Source organism: Leopardus geoffroyi, chromosome B1, assembly GCF_018350155.1.
Source record: "Leopardus geoffroyi isolate Oge1 chromosome B1, O.geoffroyi_Oge1_pat1.0, whole genome shotgun sequence".
Classification (NCBI taxonomy): Eukaryota; Metazoa; Chordata; class Mammalia; order Carnivora; family Felidae; genus Leopardus; species Leopardus geoffroyi.
The window spans coordinates 132,769,822-132,783,974 of NC_059327.1; the positions used below are offsets into that span (position 1 = coordinate 132,769,822).

Here is a 14,153-nt window from a genome sequence, read left to right on the forward strand (position 1 = left end):
ATGTTATTTCTCTCCTCTGGGTTTATGCAGACTGATTTTAAAGACACAAGGGTTTAGAACTAACACTGATAAAATGGAAGATAAGCTTTGAGGGACACTTAGGCTCAAATGCTCAAACAATTAGAACCTATACTTCTTAGAACCTACTGATGAAAGTGTTCGGCCGCGGTCAACGATCTCTGGGAAGAATTTTGCTTTTACTATTCTCACATGACAGTACCTAGGATCTTTTAGTGTATTATTCCCAACCTGCACAAAATCTTTCAAAATAAGTATTTCACAGATACAGGAAGGTTAAATAACTTAGTTCAAGCTTACCTACTATATAAGTAGTGGAGCTGGAATTTGAACTCAGACCTCTGTTGATGCAAAAAAAATCTATACTTTTCCTACTGTGTCAAACTGCCTTCCAGATCCCTATCTATTTCATATCAAGAGCTTCCCATGTGCAAGGCATAGGGCTAAGTACATTCTCTCATATACCCACAAAGTAATGAGTTTGATATTATTGGCCATCTGATATTGATACTGTTGGCAAGATTTTAAAACTAGTAATTAAAGAGATGGTTTCTGAGCAATGGGGAAAGGGTTCAATCACTAGGAGCCAGTAAGGCATTGCTAGGAATAAATCATGTCTGCTTATCTCATTTCCTTTTTGATTCGGCCAACAGCTGATAGCAGAAGAATGATGGAGTTATTCAGACGGGCATTAATAAGAAAAAGTCTTTCTTATTAACCTATTTCTTGAACATTCTGACCTAGATGATAATATAATTCAGTGAACTCCACTCAAAGAGCTTTCACTAATGGATGATGCTCTTAGACCAAACTTTTTTTGATTTATTATTAATCAGGATAAGAACATGGATGATATCAACTCTATTGATCCAGTGAAGCCAAGAGGAAGAGCTGATACTGACATGAATGACTCCAGATCCAAGATAATTTCAACAGATTGGAATGATAAGCAGGTGCTAATAAGATGGAATTTAACAGAGCTGAAAGGGAAGTCCTTTCAGGACTATGTTCCAGGAAGAAGTGTTCAAATACTAGCTGGGGGACACAGTGATTTATAGTTTGGGGGGAAGAGACTGAGGAATCATTTACGTGAAGGGTCAGGTGATGGGAAGGCGCAGGAGCCACAGCTTTGTATCTGAATAAGGACACTCATAGTCCCACTTTTTCCATTCTTTCATCATGAGGTTCCTACTATACTTTCTTTCTTTTAAAGTTTATTTATTTGAGAGAGACAGAGACAGTGCAAGTGGGGAAGGGGCAGAGAGAGAAGGAGAGAGAATCCCAAGCAGGTTCGGAGCTGTGCAGAGCCTGACACGGGGCTAGAACTCACAAAACTGTGAGATCATGACCTGAGCTGAGTTGGATGCTTAATGGACTGAGCCACCCAGGCAGGAGCTACCGTACTTTCAAAGGGACCTGATAAACAGAACATGTGCAGGGGGAATTTCTATCGTGTGAGTACTCAAAGGCATATCGCCAATGACATGATTAACAGTTAAAGGAACTGAAAAGGTTTAATCTAGAGGCGACTTAAGGGAGACTTGAATGGCTGTCTCCAAACTTCTGATAGGCTAAATTGGAGAACTTGGTAAAGGTACTTGGTAAAGGTGGGCTTGGAGGGGGCACTAACAGAGGAAGTTAGACAGGGGTAGACTTGGCTTCATATAAGGAAGAACATTCTAACATAGCCATAGAAAAATGAAATGAATTATTTAAAAGAAGTAAGTCCCTTAACTTGAAACTGTTACTCAATCAGACATAGGACGCCTGACCACTTGAGAGGAACACTGGAGTGCAATTTTAGCATTCAGTGGAGGTTTGATCATATGGTTGCTAAGATCCCTTCTTAACCAGAGATTCTACAATATTCTGAAAATAAAACTTTGCCTATGTGAAACATGTAGCTACTGGTATAAGAAAAAAATGTGATTAGTGTGAAAAAGAACAAAAAAGCTTTAAAAATTCTAAAATAAACAAGAGAACCCTAATTATATGCCTTAAGGCATGTTTCCTAAAACTCTAGCTATTTGGTTTATTTATCTGGCCTAGATCCCAAACTTGTCAGTGCATCTGAAAACTCACTTCTCTGGGACACATCTAGAAGGCTCTGATTTAGCAGATCTGGGCAAATGGCAATTTAAAAAAAAATTCTCTTGGTGATTCTGTTGCTCAAGCAGTTGGTATGGGGGCAGGGGGTGGGCATAGAAAACCTAGACTTACTTATAGGGATACTTACATTTTGCATAAGACATATATGTATGTATGTGTCTATGTCACACTTAAAAAAACCTAACAATGATCCCAATCAACCTGTTAATATTTAAGGCCACTGTAGCTTAATATTTAAGCTCCTATACAGGGAGCAAAATCTCCTTCAATATTCTAAGCTCTAACAGCTTAGAACATAAAAGTTAAAGATACCACATCTCTGCCTTTACAACTTTTATTGTAATGAATAGATCTTTTCAGGCTTTTCAGCATTTCTATCGTAGATAGAATGTTTTAAAAAGTAATGACAGGGGTGCCTGAGTGTCTCAGTCAGTGAAGCGTCCAACTCTTGATTTCAGTTCAGGTTATGATCTTGCTGTTTTTGAGTTCAAGCCCCGAGTCGGGCTCTGGCACTGGCAGCATGGAGCCTGCTTGGGATTCTCGCCCTCTGCCCCTCCCCCACTCGTGTTTTCTCTCTCCTCTCTCTCTCTCTCTCCCTCTCTCTCAAAATAAATAAACTTAAAAAATAAAAATAAAAACTAATTAATGACATTTCCTTTCTAAACAAGTAACAGAAAAAAACCAAGAAGATGGATGTTGTTGACACATACAAACTTTGTAGCTTAAATAACTTCTTTTTTGCTTAAGTTCCCACTTGGAAATGCAAAGTCTCAGAAAATATAAAAAGAAGTCATTCCCTGTTAAAGCTCATCAAGAGCTGACTAGCATTAATAAAAACTGTGTGTGGGAATAGTAAATAAATCAGTATTCAATTTCTTTTTTTTTTTTAATTTTTTAATGTTTATTCATTTTCTGAGACACAGAGAGAGACAGAGCATGAGTGGGAAAGGGGCAGAGAGAGGGAGACACAGAATCCAAAGCAGACTCCAGGCTCTGAGCTGTTAGCACAGAGCCCGATGTGGGGCTCAAACTCATGAACTGCGAGATCATGACCTGAGCCGAAGTCGGACGTTCAACCGACTGAGCCACTCAGGCGCCCCAATCAGTATTCAATTTCTTAAAATTACAACTGAAACTTAAATGTTTCCTCAATCCTTTATGTTCAACTTAGAAATCTTTTTTATTCTTTTTATAAATCTGATAAATTCAAAAAGCTTTTTGCACTTAGTCAACTGAATTCAAGGTGGTCAATTTTAATGTACTAGGAATGGCATTATCAAACTGTTGATTAAATTTTGATTTTTTCCATATAAAAAGAAGGGGAGTCCTTTCAAGATTGGCGTTAATTTTTCAGCATTTCTAAGTGTGTACGGTAAGAATGAACTCCTTTCCCAGGAGTATGGTAAGAGGTCCCGGTTGCCATAAATCTGCTTCCTTGTCTGTTCTCATAAAAGGCTTTCGAGAGAACAGGACAGGACTCCCATCATTCAGTGCTCTTTGATTGAGAAGATAAAACCCATTGTCTATGACCTTCTGGACTCTGAAGCAAATGGTTTCTAAGACTTGTTTCTGGCTAAGGCTGGACTCCCCTCCTTTCCCCAAGGACGCATGGACATATGAAAGAAGAGAAGAAGAAAGAGGTGAGTCTTCAGTAAGTTTCCTTACAGTACATGTCCAGTGCTCACTGAAGATTTGGAAGATATTAAGAACTAAATGAAGGAACCCACACAACAAACACATCAAAATCCAAAAGACTGGGACTTTTAAATATGTGTATGTATATCCATAAAAGCAATATTAGGTGACATATTTGTATTTCCTGAAAGCTACACTTGGAAAGCCGTTTTGCTAAAAATAATTCTTATGTAGACTTTACATTAATTGATGTAAAAATAGTGACTGTGTATTTACCAGGAAATCTAATGCAAAAATCCTTTTACTTGGTTTCTTGGTGTCTGGCAGTTTGCGAGATGCGTGTCATAGTGAAAATGGTCACAACTGGCAATGAACTGGCCAGATAATGCTGATTTTAATTAATGTTTACCAGAGGAGAGAGGAGGGCTTTACTAAATTCTAAATTGAAATTGAAAACAGAGAACTTCTGAATTAACCCCTCTGATGCATACACAATTCCCTTCAATTATAGTTTTGACAGGTCAAATATTTTCAAAACTTTTCTTTTAGTAGGAGGAAATGTTCTACTTACAAATGCATAAGACTATGAGAAAAAGGAGATATGTGGCCAGTTCCCGTAAAACACTTTTAAGATACTTCTCACGGTTAGTGTTGCTTTCTTCCATGAGTCTTGTTCCCCAGAGGCCTTTAAAATAATGAAAAATATGACATTTTATTTTTCAAATAACGAATGGCAGAGAAAACATAAAATAAATAGCATAACCTTTAAGGGAGATTCTCCTGCACTTTTTTTGGCATGCTCTGAATGTAACTGGGAAATTGTTTAGCAGGAGTGCCTTTTACTTTAGAATATATCAACCTCTACTGTTCCCCCAAATATACAAATCACAAGGCGACAATCTGATCATTGTCTAAACTCCCAATCCTATTAGAAAATGGCTTAATAAAAATTTAGGAAGAGAACAGGAAATGAGGGCAGCCTAGAAGAGCAGATTAAATACTTGTGCAAACACATCACCTCTTCCTGTGTGGGGGGAGGACGCAACCTGGCAATTATCCTATTACTGAACCGTTAGTACATGATGTAACTACATGGCACATGATACCTTTCAGGTCACCCTGATGAAAAGAAGGGCTGGTTGGACCATCATTTCACTAGGGGAATATCCATTAAACTTCTAGCACGCTGGCATAAAATCTCTCTACTCTGTACCCATCTTTGTCCTTTAAGAAACTCAATGCTGACTGACTACACTAAACATGCTAAGCTTAACAGATTTTTAAAATGCTAATTAACATATCATCTTTAAATTAAAAGCAACAATCATCCAACTTTTCTCTCTCTCTCTTTGGAGAAAGAGTAAAATCAGCAACCATGTTCCACATTTTAGCAGATGGAAAAAGTGTTCGGCTAGCTAAGTGGGATGACATAACCCTCCGTGAGCTTGCTGGAGGCAGTTACCGCAGTTTTGGACTCAGCCAGCAGACAGACATGGTGGCCATCCAAAACCCCCATTAATGAACAGTGCGGTAAAGTCACATTTCTGGTTACTTGGAAGAGACTTAGTATTTTCCAAAAAAGACAAACTTCTCAATCCTCTCAGTTAGATTAGGTCGGCTATGAATGGCAGCCAACCTGGCCCCTGCATTCTGCCTCACACTCCTATTCCACAGAGTTGAACCCCTTCAGTCACTGAAACTCACACAGCCACTGGAGCCACCATGACACCACACAGAGAACAGGGAGAAACGGTATCCAGGCTTTTACTTCATAAAAATGACTTCATCACTAGTGTTTATGTATTTTTTAAGCCTTAGAATAATACATTAATTTTACTCCTAAATTTGGATATTTCATTTCCTTTTCTTTTTTCTCTCAAATTTCCTTTAGGAAAATCAACATCGGAATTCAAAGACACTGTGTTACGCATCACAGGTTTCAACACACGGAAAGTGGAGCATGACTTATGACCAGGTTTGCTTCTGCCAAGATCTGGTAGTTGTCAGGGAATTACTCACTCAGAAGAAATGCAGCAAGCAGAATGTTTGTTCGCTCAAACTCTATCATATTTAAAAATTATTACAAATTTAGATGACATGGAAAATTACAACTCAGAATAACACAGAGGCAGCCAAATATTAGGCTCAGTAGCCCTGGATGCAATCACACTCTTTCTTTGGTTATATTTCTTTTGGAGGCCAGACCTAAAGTATACACATAAGTAGGGATTACTAGTCTCTTTATCATCAGGAAAGATTGTTGTCTTGCCTCACTTGGTCAGTGATTTCACTCTTTCCCATGGTTTATAAACAATTATGCACTAAGGAATAGTCACAGTTCTTAATATTTACAAATGGTATTGCGACCTATAAATAGAAAAACCAAACTCCCATCAAATTTTATTCAAGCTAAACTTGCAAGGGCCTATCGCAATTTAATTCTAGCCCTCAAATGAAATATTTCAAGTAAAAAGAAACAAAGTCCCCTTATTTATATTTTAATATACTTTATGCATTTCATTGACTTTTTCTAAGTTAGTCTACTTCCTCAAATGCTTATTGCTTTAAAAATTTCATCCAATTCCCCCACTGGGTGTGTATATAGGGTCTGTCTGAGGACACAGGGACCTGTTTATATTCTGATGGGTGAGAAATGGCTACATCCACAAATAGAAAATAATTGCTGTCTTGTAACCAACTACTTCCATGTTTAACACAGCTGATAAAATAAGAATAAAGACATCGGAATTCAAAGACACTGTCCCAAATGGCAGCATTCTTCAGAATCAGCTGTTGTCTTTTCCCACAATTGGCCCAGCTACAGAGGGAGTACCTGCCTGGCATTTTAGGTACTCACGCTCAGTACATAAAGTGTCTCCAGCTGTTAGGGAGAACATGCTGTGAGGGGGACAATCAGACAATATCCAACTTCTCTCATGTTTAAGAAGGCACTTATTCAATTTCAGAGCCCAAAATTGGAGCACTTTATCTAAACAGTGTATATTCCCCTGGGCAGTGGCACTGATATGAATATAGGGGAACTCTGAGATGGAGAATCCAAAACACCAAAGGTGTCTCAAACATAAATAACTGTGAAAAAAATGTCATTGTTGCAACTGTCTTATTCACATACTTCCAAAACCTTTTTATTTTGCAATATATAAAAAAAAAAAAATCACAGAGAATGACATAATGAACTCCTCATATTCTTATGTATCTCTGACTCACCTTCAACAGTTATCAACTCAATGCCAACTTTGATTCATCTAAACCCTCACCCATTCCTCTGAATTTTGAAACTAATTCCAGCTATCATATCATTTCATCCTGAATATTTCAGTTCTATGGTTATAGGACTCAGTGTGGATCATTTGCCTTACACTAACCCCATCCCATCTGAAATACACTGAATGCTCATGACTCATTGATCATGACAATGAGGAATAATGTGGAATTTTGGAGTCGGCTGTGTTCAAATGAGGGCTCAGAACTGTGAGATCTTATCTAACATCATGAGGCTCCATTTCCTCATCTGAAAATGGGGTAAGACTACCTCTTTGCGGGGTTGCTCTGGGAATTACAATATTATGTGTAAAGCACATAAAGTGCTTGGAAGAGGCCTGTCTACAGCTCCAGAAACAGGTACAAATCTGAAAAAATGTCCTACTTCTGACATCTAGTTGGTCTAAATTTCAGAACAGTGTAAATGCCCAAATCCATATGAATTTGGATTTCACTGTGAATAGCCTGACCAAATTCTCACTGCATTTATATCATAAAAGAATCCTGTTCTTTTGTGCTTAGATACTTGTGGGCTTTGTTTAGGAAGACAAACACAATCCTTCCTAATAGTTACTTGAATCTCGTGGCCACCTTTAAAATGGGAAGTGATGGGTGCCTAAGTGGCTCAGTCAGTTAAGCATCTGACTCTTGATTTTGGCTTAGGTCATGATCTCATGTTTGGTGAGTTCGAGCTCCATGTTGTATTCTATGTTGACAGCGTGGAGCCTACTTAGGATTCTCTCTCCCTCTCTCTCTCTCTCTCTCTCTCTCTCTCTCTCTCTCTGCCTCTCCCCCACTTGTGTTCACCCTCTCCCTCTCTCTCAATAAATAAATAAACATTAAAAAAAAGAAAAAAATACTTAAAAAAAAAGGAAGAGACTTTTTACTACTATTGGGCCATTTAATATAGAAGATTCAGTTGCTACCTTATATGATACTGACTCCTGAATCTTGAATTCTTAGCCTTCTCCTGAGGTCCAGACAAGCAGATACCACAGATAACAGCCAGCTCCACCGTATATCCCACAGATAGTTCATACTCATATGCCCCATGCACTGAGATTTTTCTTTGTCTAGAAACCTACTTGCCCTGTTTGAGTTAATGGTATCAAGCCAGAAACATAGGTTTCATCCTAAAACAGGCCCTTTTCTTAACCCTCATATGGAATTGGTCCACAATTCTGATGGCTTCTGTCTGTCTCCAGGCCAGCTTCCCTCTATCCCAGTTCACATGCCTTGGATGCAGCCTTTTCACCCCTCTGTCTCTTGCTTAAGCCTCTCCTGACCTATTCTCCCACCAACCAGTACTATGCGCCTCACCCCATTCTCTACATTCTTTCTAGAATCATCTTCAGATTGACATGTAAAGCCCTCAAGAGCTCTAACTTTTTAGAGGGAAAAATACCAAGAAGCTACAGGCTTGCTTGGTCTTACTTCTGCTATTTTTTCCCTCCTTAAATTCTCCCCTCATCCTTCAAAATGTTAACTCAAGTTTCACTTCCTCTGACCTCTCCAGGTAAAGCTGGCCCTCTCTTCATTGGGTCCCTTCCAAACCTGAAACCTGGCATTGCAATTATTTACTTACATCTGTTTCCCCTACTAAACTGAGCTCTTTGAGAGTTGGGTGAATGATAATTCACCTTTGTATTCCTAGTACCCACTACAAAGGAGACTCTCATCAAATGTTTGTTGATTGCCCAAATTCTGTTACTAGCATAACCTTTCCACAAACCCCACAGTAGCAACCCTCCCTCAAAAAATTCTCCACAGCTATCGAAATACAAAATCTCATTTGTTCAAAATTACAGTGCAAATAATAAAAGGAAGAAGTGATAGAGTGAGGTTTAGATTAAAAACAAAGGGAAAGTCACAATTGCCGAAAGGTGGAAACAACCCATGTGTTCATCAACTAACGAATGGATAAACAAATGTGTTGTATACATACAATGGAATATTATTCATTTATCAAAGGGAATGAAATGTGGATACATGCTACAATATGGATAAATCCTGAAAACCTTACACTAAGTGAAATAAGTCAGGCACTAAAGGACAAATATTATATGATTCCACTAATATGATGTACCTACATTAGAAAAATTCAGAGACAGAAAGTAGAATAGAGGTCACCAGGAGCAGGGGAATGTGGTAATTGGTAGAGTTTCTGTTTGAAATGATGAAAAAGTTCTGGAAATGGACAGTGATCATACAACATAGTGAATGGGAGAGGAGGCATCTATTTCTTATAGTAGCTTAGCCTACCCTGACCAATACAATCAGTACTTTAGGATTTCTCTAGGAAAACAAAAACCCCAAACCCCAAGCATAGGTGTTTAAAATAACAAACAGGAAATGACTTTACCAGGTTGATACATCCATAGAACACATTCAACTCTGGAAATTCAGAAAATTTGATAACTCATGTAAAGTATCAGATTTTATTTTTGCTCTAAAGATTTTGAAGAAAAAAAAAAAAGTAAGCAAGACCAGTGAGGATGTCTTTAAGTTTTTAAATCTTTCAGCCATCTTTCACTGCCTTTGGTCCAGATCTTTACCACTTCTTCACTGGCTGCCTCCTACATGGCCCTCCTGTCTGTCTCCCTGTGCAAGATCACCTGCACAGCACACCCCCTGATATTCCCTTTCTGCATGTTCTGGTCCTGTTAAAAACTTGCAACCACTTCCTAATATTTAGGAATAAATTCTCAATTCCTTGGCTGGACACAAGGTGTCCCACAACCAGGCCTCAAACATTTCTTCTTTACTATCCTACTTCTGCTAAGTAGATCTATCTACTGTACAAAGAGCAAAAATGACCATTTGTTGTCCATATTGGATTCATGTCATTAAAGAACAACACAGAGTATGTTGAAGCTGGAAAAGACTTTGGAGATTAAGTTCAACTCTTCCATTTTATAAATCAGAACTGAGGCCCAGAAAATCTGAGTGAGTGTATAAAACCACGAAGGCAGGAGACCCCCAGGGAAACTCTAGACCACTCCAAGCTTGAGTAATCTCTCCTACCTTTATAAATTGCAAGTTACTTTCTGCCTTTGATCCTAGGGTACTACTTACATATTGCATGTGAGATTTTTGTCATTGGTATCCATGAGGGGGGGAAAAATCACAACTCATTCATGGTTATTTAGTTTACTTTTCTTGGTTTCTGTCCATAAGAAAATGGTGCTGGTGCTGGTTTAGTTCTTTTGTGTGTGTGAGGGGAAGGGGGGAGGGGGAAGGGAGGCACCTAATACAGTGCTAATTATTCAACAAATGTCACTTATTTAATAAGTGACAAGGATATGTTTAATTTTTAATATATTTAACATTTAAGAAAATAAAATTTATTCTAAAATTTTCTAAAATTAACATTTTCCTGAGTCTCTTCCCCTACTAATTAGACCATTGACCAGAAGTTCACTATGAGCTTATACATTGTCAATTTTCTTTTTAATTTCTTTAAATTTAAAAAATTTAAAATTTTTTTTAAAAAAAATTTTTTTTCAACGTTTTTATTTATTTTTGGGACAGAGAGAGACAGAGCATGAACGGGGAGGGGCAGAGAGAGAGGGAGACACAGAATCGGAAACAGGCTCCAGGCTCCGAGCCATCAGCCCAGAGCCCGATGCGGGGCTCGAACTCACGGACCACGAGATCGTGACCTGGCTGAAGTCGGGCGCTCAACCGACTGTGCCACCCAGGCGCCCCATAAATTTAAAAATTTTTGAAGAAATAAACTTGTATATAAACTCATACAAAGATACATATTTCACTTCATTATATTCTTTTATCGAGTTTATTCAAAGAAGGTTAAATGTGTTATCAGACGCTTAACCTTAGTTAAAAGGATCATGACTTATTATTCATTACCTTATAAAAAACTTCTCTCACATCAGTGAATATGCACATTTAAAATAAGGTAAAGTAATATATAATTTGTTTGGATACAGTTTTGAACCTTAAAAAGTGTTAGGGCTTTTTCCTAACTCACATAGGTTGTTCAAAAAGGATCTTTTGTTCCCTGTCACACCATGAGTCAGATTACCTAGCATAAGCACCTACATGAAAGTACCCAAGGGTACACAATTAAAAATTTATGATTTAACTTATATTTATGAAGCACTCACAACATGACAGAGACATGCTATGCATTTTACAAGTTTCATCTCATTTAATTCTCCCCACTCAAGAACTAAGTATTATAATGATCTCTTAAGAAAAACAAAAATTGGGGATCAGAGAGGATAAGCAGTTTGCTCAAGGTCATAGGGTCAATATGTGGTGGAACTAGGATGTGGGTAAAGGACTGACTTGGTCTCAATCACATTGCTGTAAAAACACCTGGGTTATTTTGTGCAAGATTTTCAAAACTGACAGGGAAGAGAGGGGAAGGGAAACTTTCAAAAGAACTGAGCATGGAAACTCTTAAAAGTGGAGATTAAAATAATTTGAACAGTGAGAGCAAATGCAACTCTTTTCCAAGGATGCCTCTGACAAAACTTTGCAAAAACAGGATCCTATCTGCTTCTGGAAAATCTGTGTCCTCTAAATAGACACTGGCAAATCTGAAAATTCCTTTCCTGCCTTTTGGAAAGTTGGGCGCACCGAACTCTGACACATTTACACGCTGCTGGTATCTGGTGACTCCACTGATTTGTTGGAACTTCAAAGAACATTGATTTAATTATTTAGAAACATACTACCAAGTTTTTTAGACAATGTAACTTGTTCTTTACAACTATTTCAGAAAAATGCCTAGATTAGAAGTGGCTGCACAACTGTTTTTCTCAGATATTATTTTATTCTGTTTGTGGTGATCTCAACAGCTCGCTCTCCCCAAAACAACCACACACATCACCAAAACATCAGTGACAACTCAGTGACACTCCTCCCATAACTTGGATAACACTACTGTTAACCCTTTCCAGCATGGAATGAGGGGCAATAGGGCATCCAGACCAGTGGAAGCCCCAGATATGCAGTTGCAACCACAGTCAGTTGTATTAGAATGTTTTTTCATTCTCTACAAGAAGAAAAATCTCCAGAGGTACCCTTTCATTCTATTACGGCTTTCACGTAGATCCAGCGGTAAAAATGTGCTGACACACCTTCTTCTTTTAGAAGAAGGAGGTATCCCATAAATTTGCACCTACAAGGGCGCAGTGGCGGTCCGCCATGGGTACCGGAAGTAGGGCACAAGTAGCAGAGGTGGGGTACGCGCCTGCAAGGGAGGCGGGGACACAGGAGGGATGCGAGGTGGAGCCCCGGAAAGCCGCCCGCAGCTGGTTTGTGCATCAGCCGCTGCAGGTCGCCGCGCTCTTACCTCGCAGCCCGCGAACCAGCCTCTCGGCCCAGGCCACTCGCGGCGGCTGCCCGTCCAGGGGGAGGTGGCGATGAAGCGGGTCCCCGCCGCCGGCCGGGCTGGGGCTCGGCGGGCCCTGGTCCTCTCTCCGGCGCCGCCTCCCGCTTGGGTGGCCGGTGCCGTGGTAGCCCCCCAGCCCCCGGCCCCGGGCGCCCACGGAGCTCACGGACGAGGAGGCGGCGGACCTCCGGCTGCCCGGGCGCCACTCCACGTCCATCTCCACCACCATTCCTCCTTCCTCGCCTTCCACCTCCTCTTCCTCCTCCTCCTCCTCGGCCTCGAAGCCCGGGTTGTCACGGCTCCATGCCTGCCGCGAGCACGACGAGAGCGGCGGGGAGGGAGAGGCCGAGGCTCCGGCCGGGGGGTCCCGCGCGGCCGCCTGCCGGATACGCTCCATCTCGATCTCCAGGCCCCTCTGCTCGCGGAGGCCGCCCGGAGCGGCGAGGCCGGCGCCCACGGCCGCGCCGCCCGTCATCAGCCGGCCGGGGCCGGCCGCTCGGGCTGCGGGCGGCCGCTTCGGGTCCCCGGGCTGCTGCGGCTGCACGCGGCTGGAGTTCACCATCGCGGTCACTGGCGCCCGGCGCGCCTTCGCCCCGGGCCGCGCTCGGCGCAGCCCGCCGCAGGAGCCATGTTCCTTTCTTCCCGGGGCCCGCCGCCTCCTGCTCCCCGCCCCCGACCTCCCCGCAGTCCCGCGTCCCTCGCCCGCCCCCTCGGCCCGCCTTCCCCTCGCCTCGCCTGGCCCAGCGGCCGCGGCGCGCGGCAGGGGGAGGTGCGAGGAAGCCGCCCCCGCGAACGGCGCGGTCTGCGAGCTGCGCCAGGGCCAACGTTCCAAGTGGAGCCGGCGCCCAGGGCGGGCGCCCACATTCCGTGCGGGTGGAGGGGCTTGGGCAGGGAGGGGGGCCTGCGGAGGCGGGGGGGGGGGAGGGAGGGGGCAGGGCTTCTGGAGCTGTCACTGCGTACGTGACCCTGACATAATGCTTGGGTCCCTCTTAACCGCCAGCCCCTTCTGCCTCGATTTACCACATTGGAGACAGAGAGACAGAGAGAGAGAGAGAGAGAAGAGAGAAAACCATTTTGTGAGATGGTGTGGACTAGCGATATCCAGTCTGCGCTGGTCTGCAGTAGGGGCAAAGAAATCCTCAGTTCATTTGAAAACTACCAACAAACTACTAACGCTGACTTCCTTGCCCTTTGGCGGCCGCCTGTCCCTGATTTTGGCGGCCGCCTGTCCCTTGCCCTGGCGGCTGCCTTTTGGGTGGTTTCTTCAAGCTTTGGTCGGCTCCTCTCTCTGCACATTGTGGAGACCCCAAGGAGTCTGTCCTGGAACTCTCTGATCCCTGGGGCTCCCAGCGTGAGCTCATCCATCCCCTCTCCTCGCTGTTGCCCTGAGCCAGTTCTGGCCTCCAGGTCGCAATCTCACGTTAGGCCCCCGGGGCCAGAACTTTGTTCTTACTCTACAGAGCACAGCCAACTGGATGTTCTGCAATGGTCTCAGACTTAACCTGTCTCAAATTAAATGCTGTCCTTTCACCCCTCTTCTTTTAAGCCTGCGTCACCTCCTGTAACCTCAGTTGAGATTTGAGGCATCGCTGTCCTCACTTGCCAAGGTATGCTTCTCCATGATACCCTCATCTGTCTGCTCTTCTCGTCCTACACCTCATCTCCCTAAATCTTGTTACTTCTGCCCCACAAATCTCTGATCGGATCTGTGTCTCTCATCCCTGTTTTCTTGTATATTTCTCATTGG

At 42.1% G+C, this 14,153-nt stretch overlaps 1 protein-coding gene across 1 annotated transcript in view; it reads right to left on the reverse strand.

Moving 5' to 3' along the window:
- Positions 1 to 13,104, reverse strand: part of PKD2 (polycystin 2, transient receptor potential cation channel) — a 58,350-nt gene extending 45,246 nt beyond the window's left edge. Inside the window, exons 1-2 of the mRNA XM_045473323.1 lie at positions 12,368 to 13,104; positions 4,334 to 4,447 (exon numbers count right to left, since the gene is read on the reverse strand). Of these exons, the coding sequence (XP_045329279.1) occupies positions 4,334 to 4,447; positions 12,368 to 12,968 (715 nt within the window). The 5' untranslated portion in view covers positions 12,969 to 13,104. The remainder of the gene's footprint in view (positions 1 to 4,333; positions 4,448 to 12,367) is intronic.
- Positions 13,105 to 14,153: the final 1,049 nt, after the last annotated feature.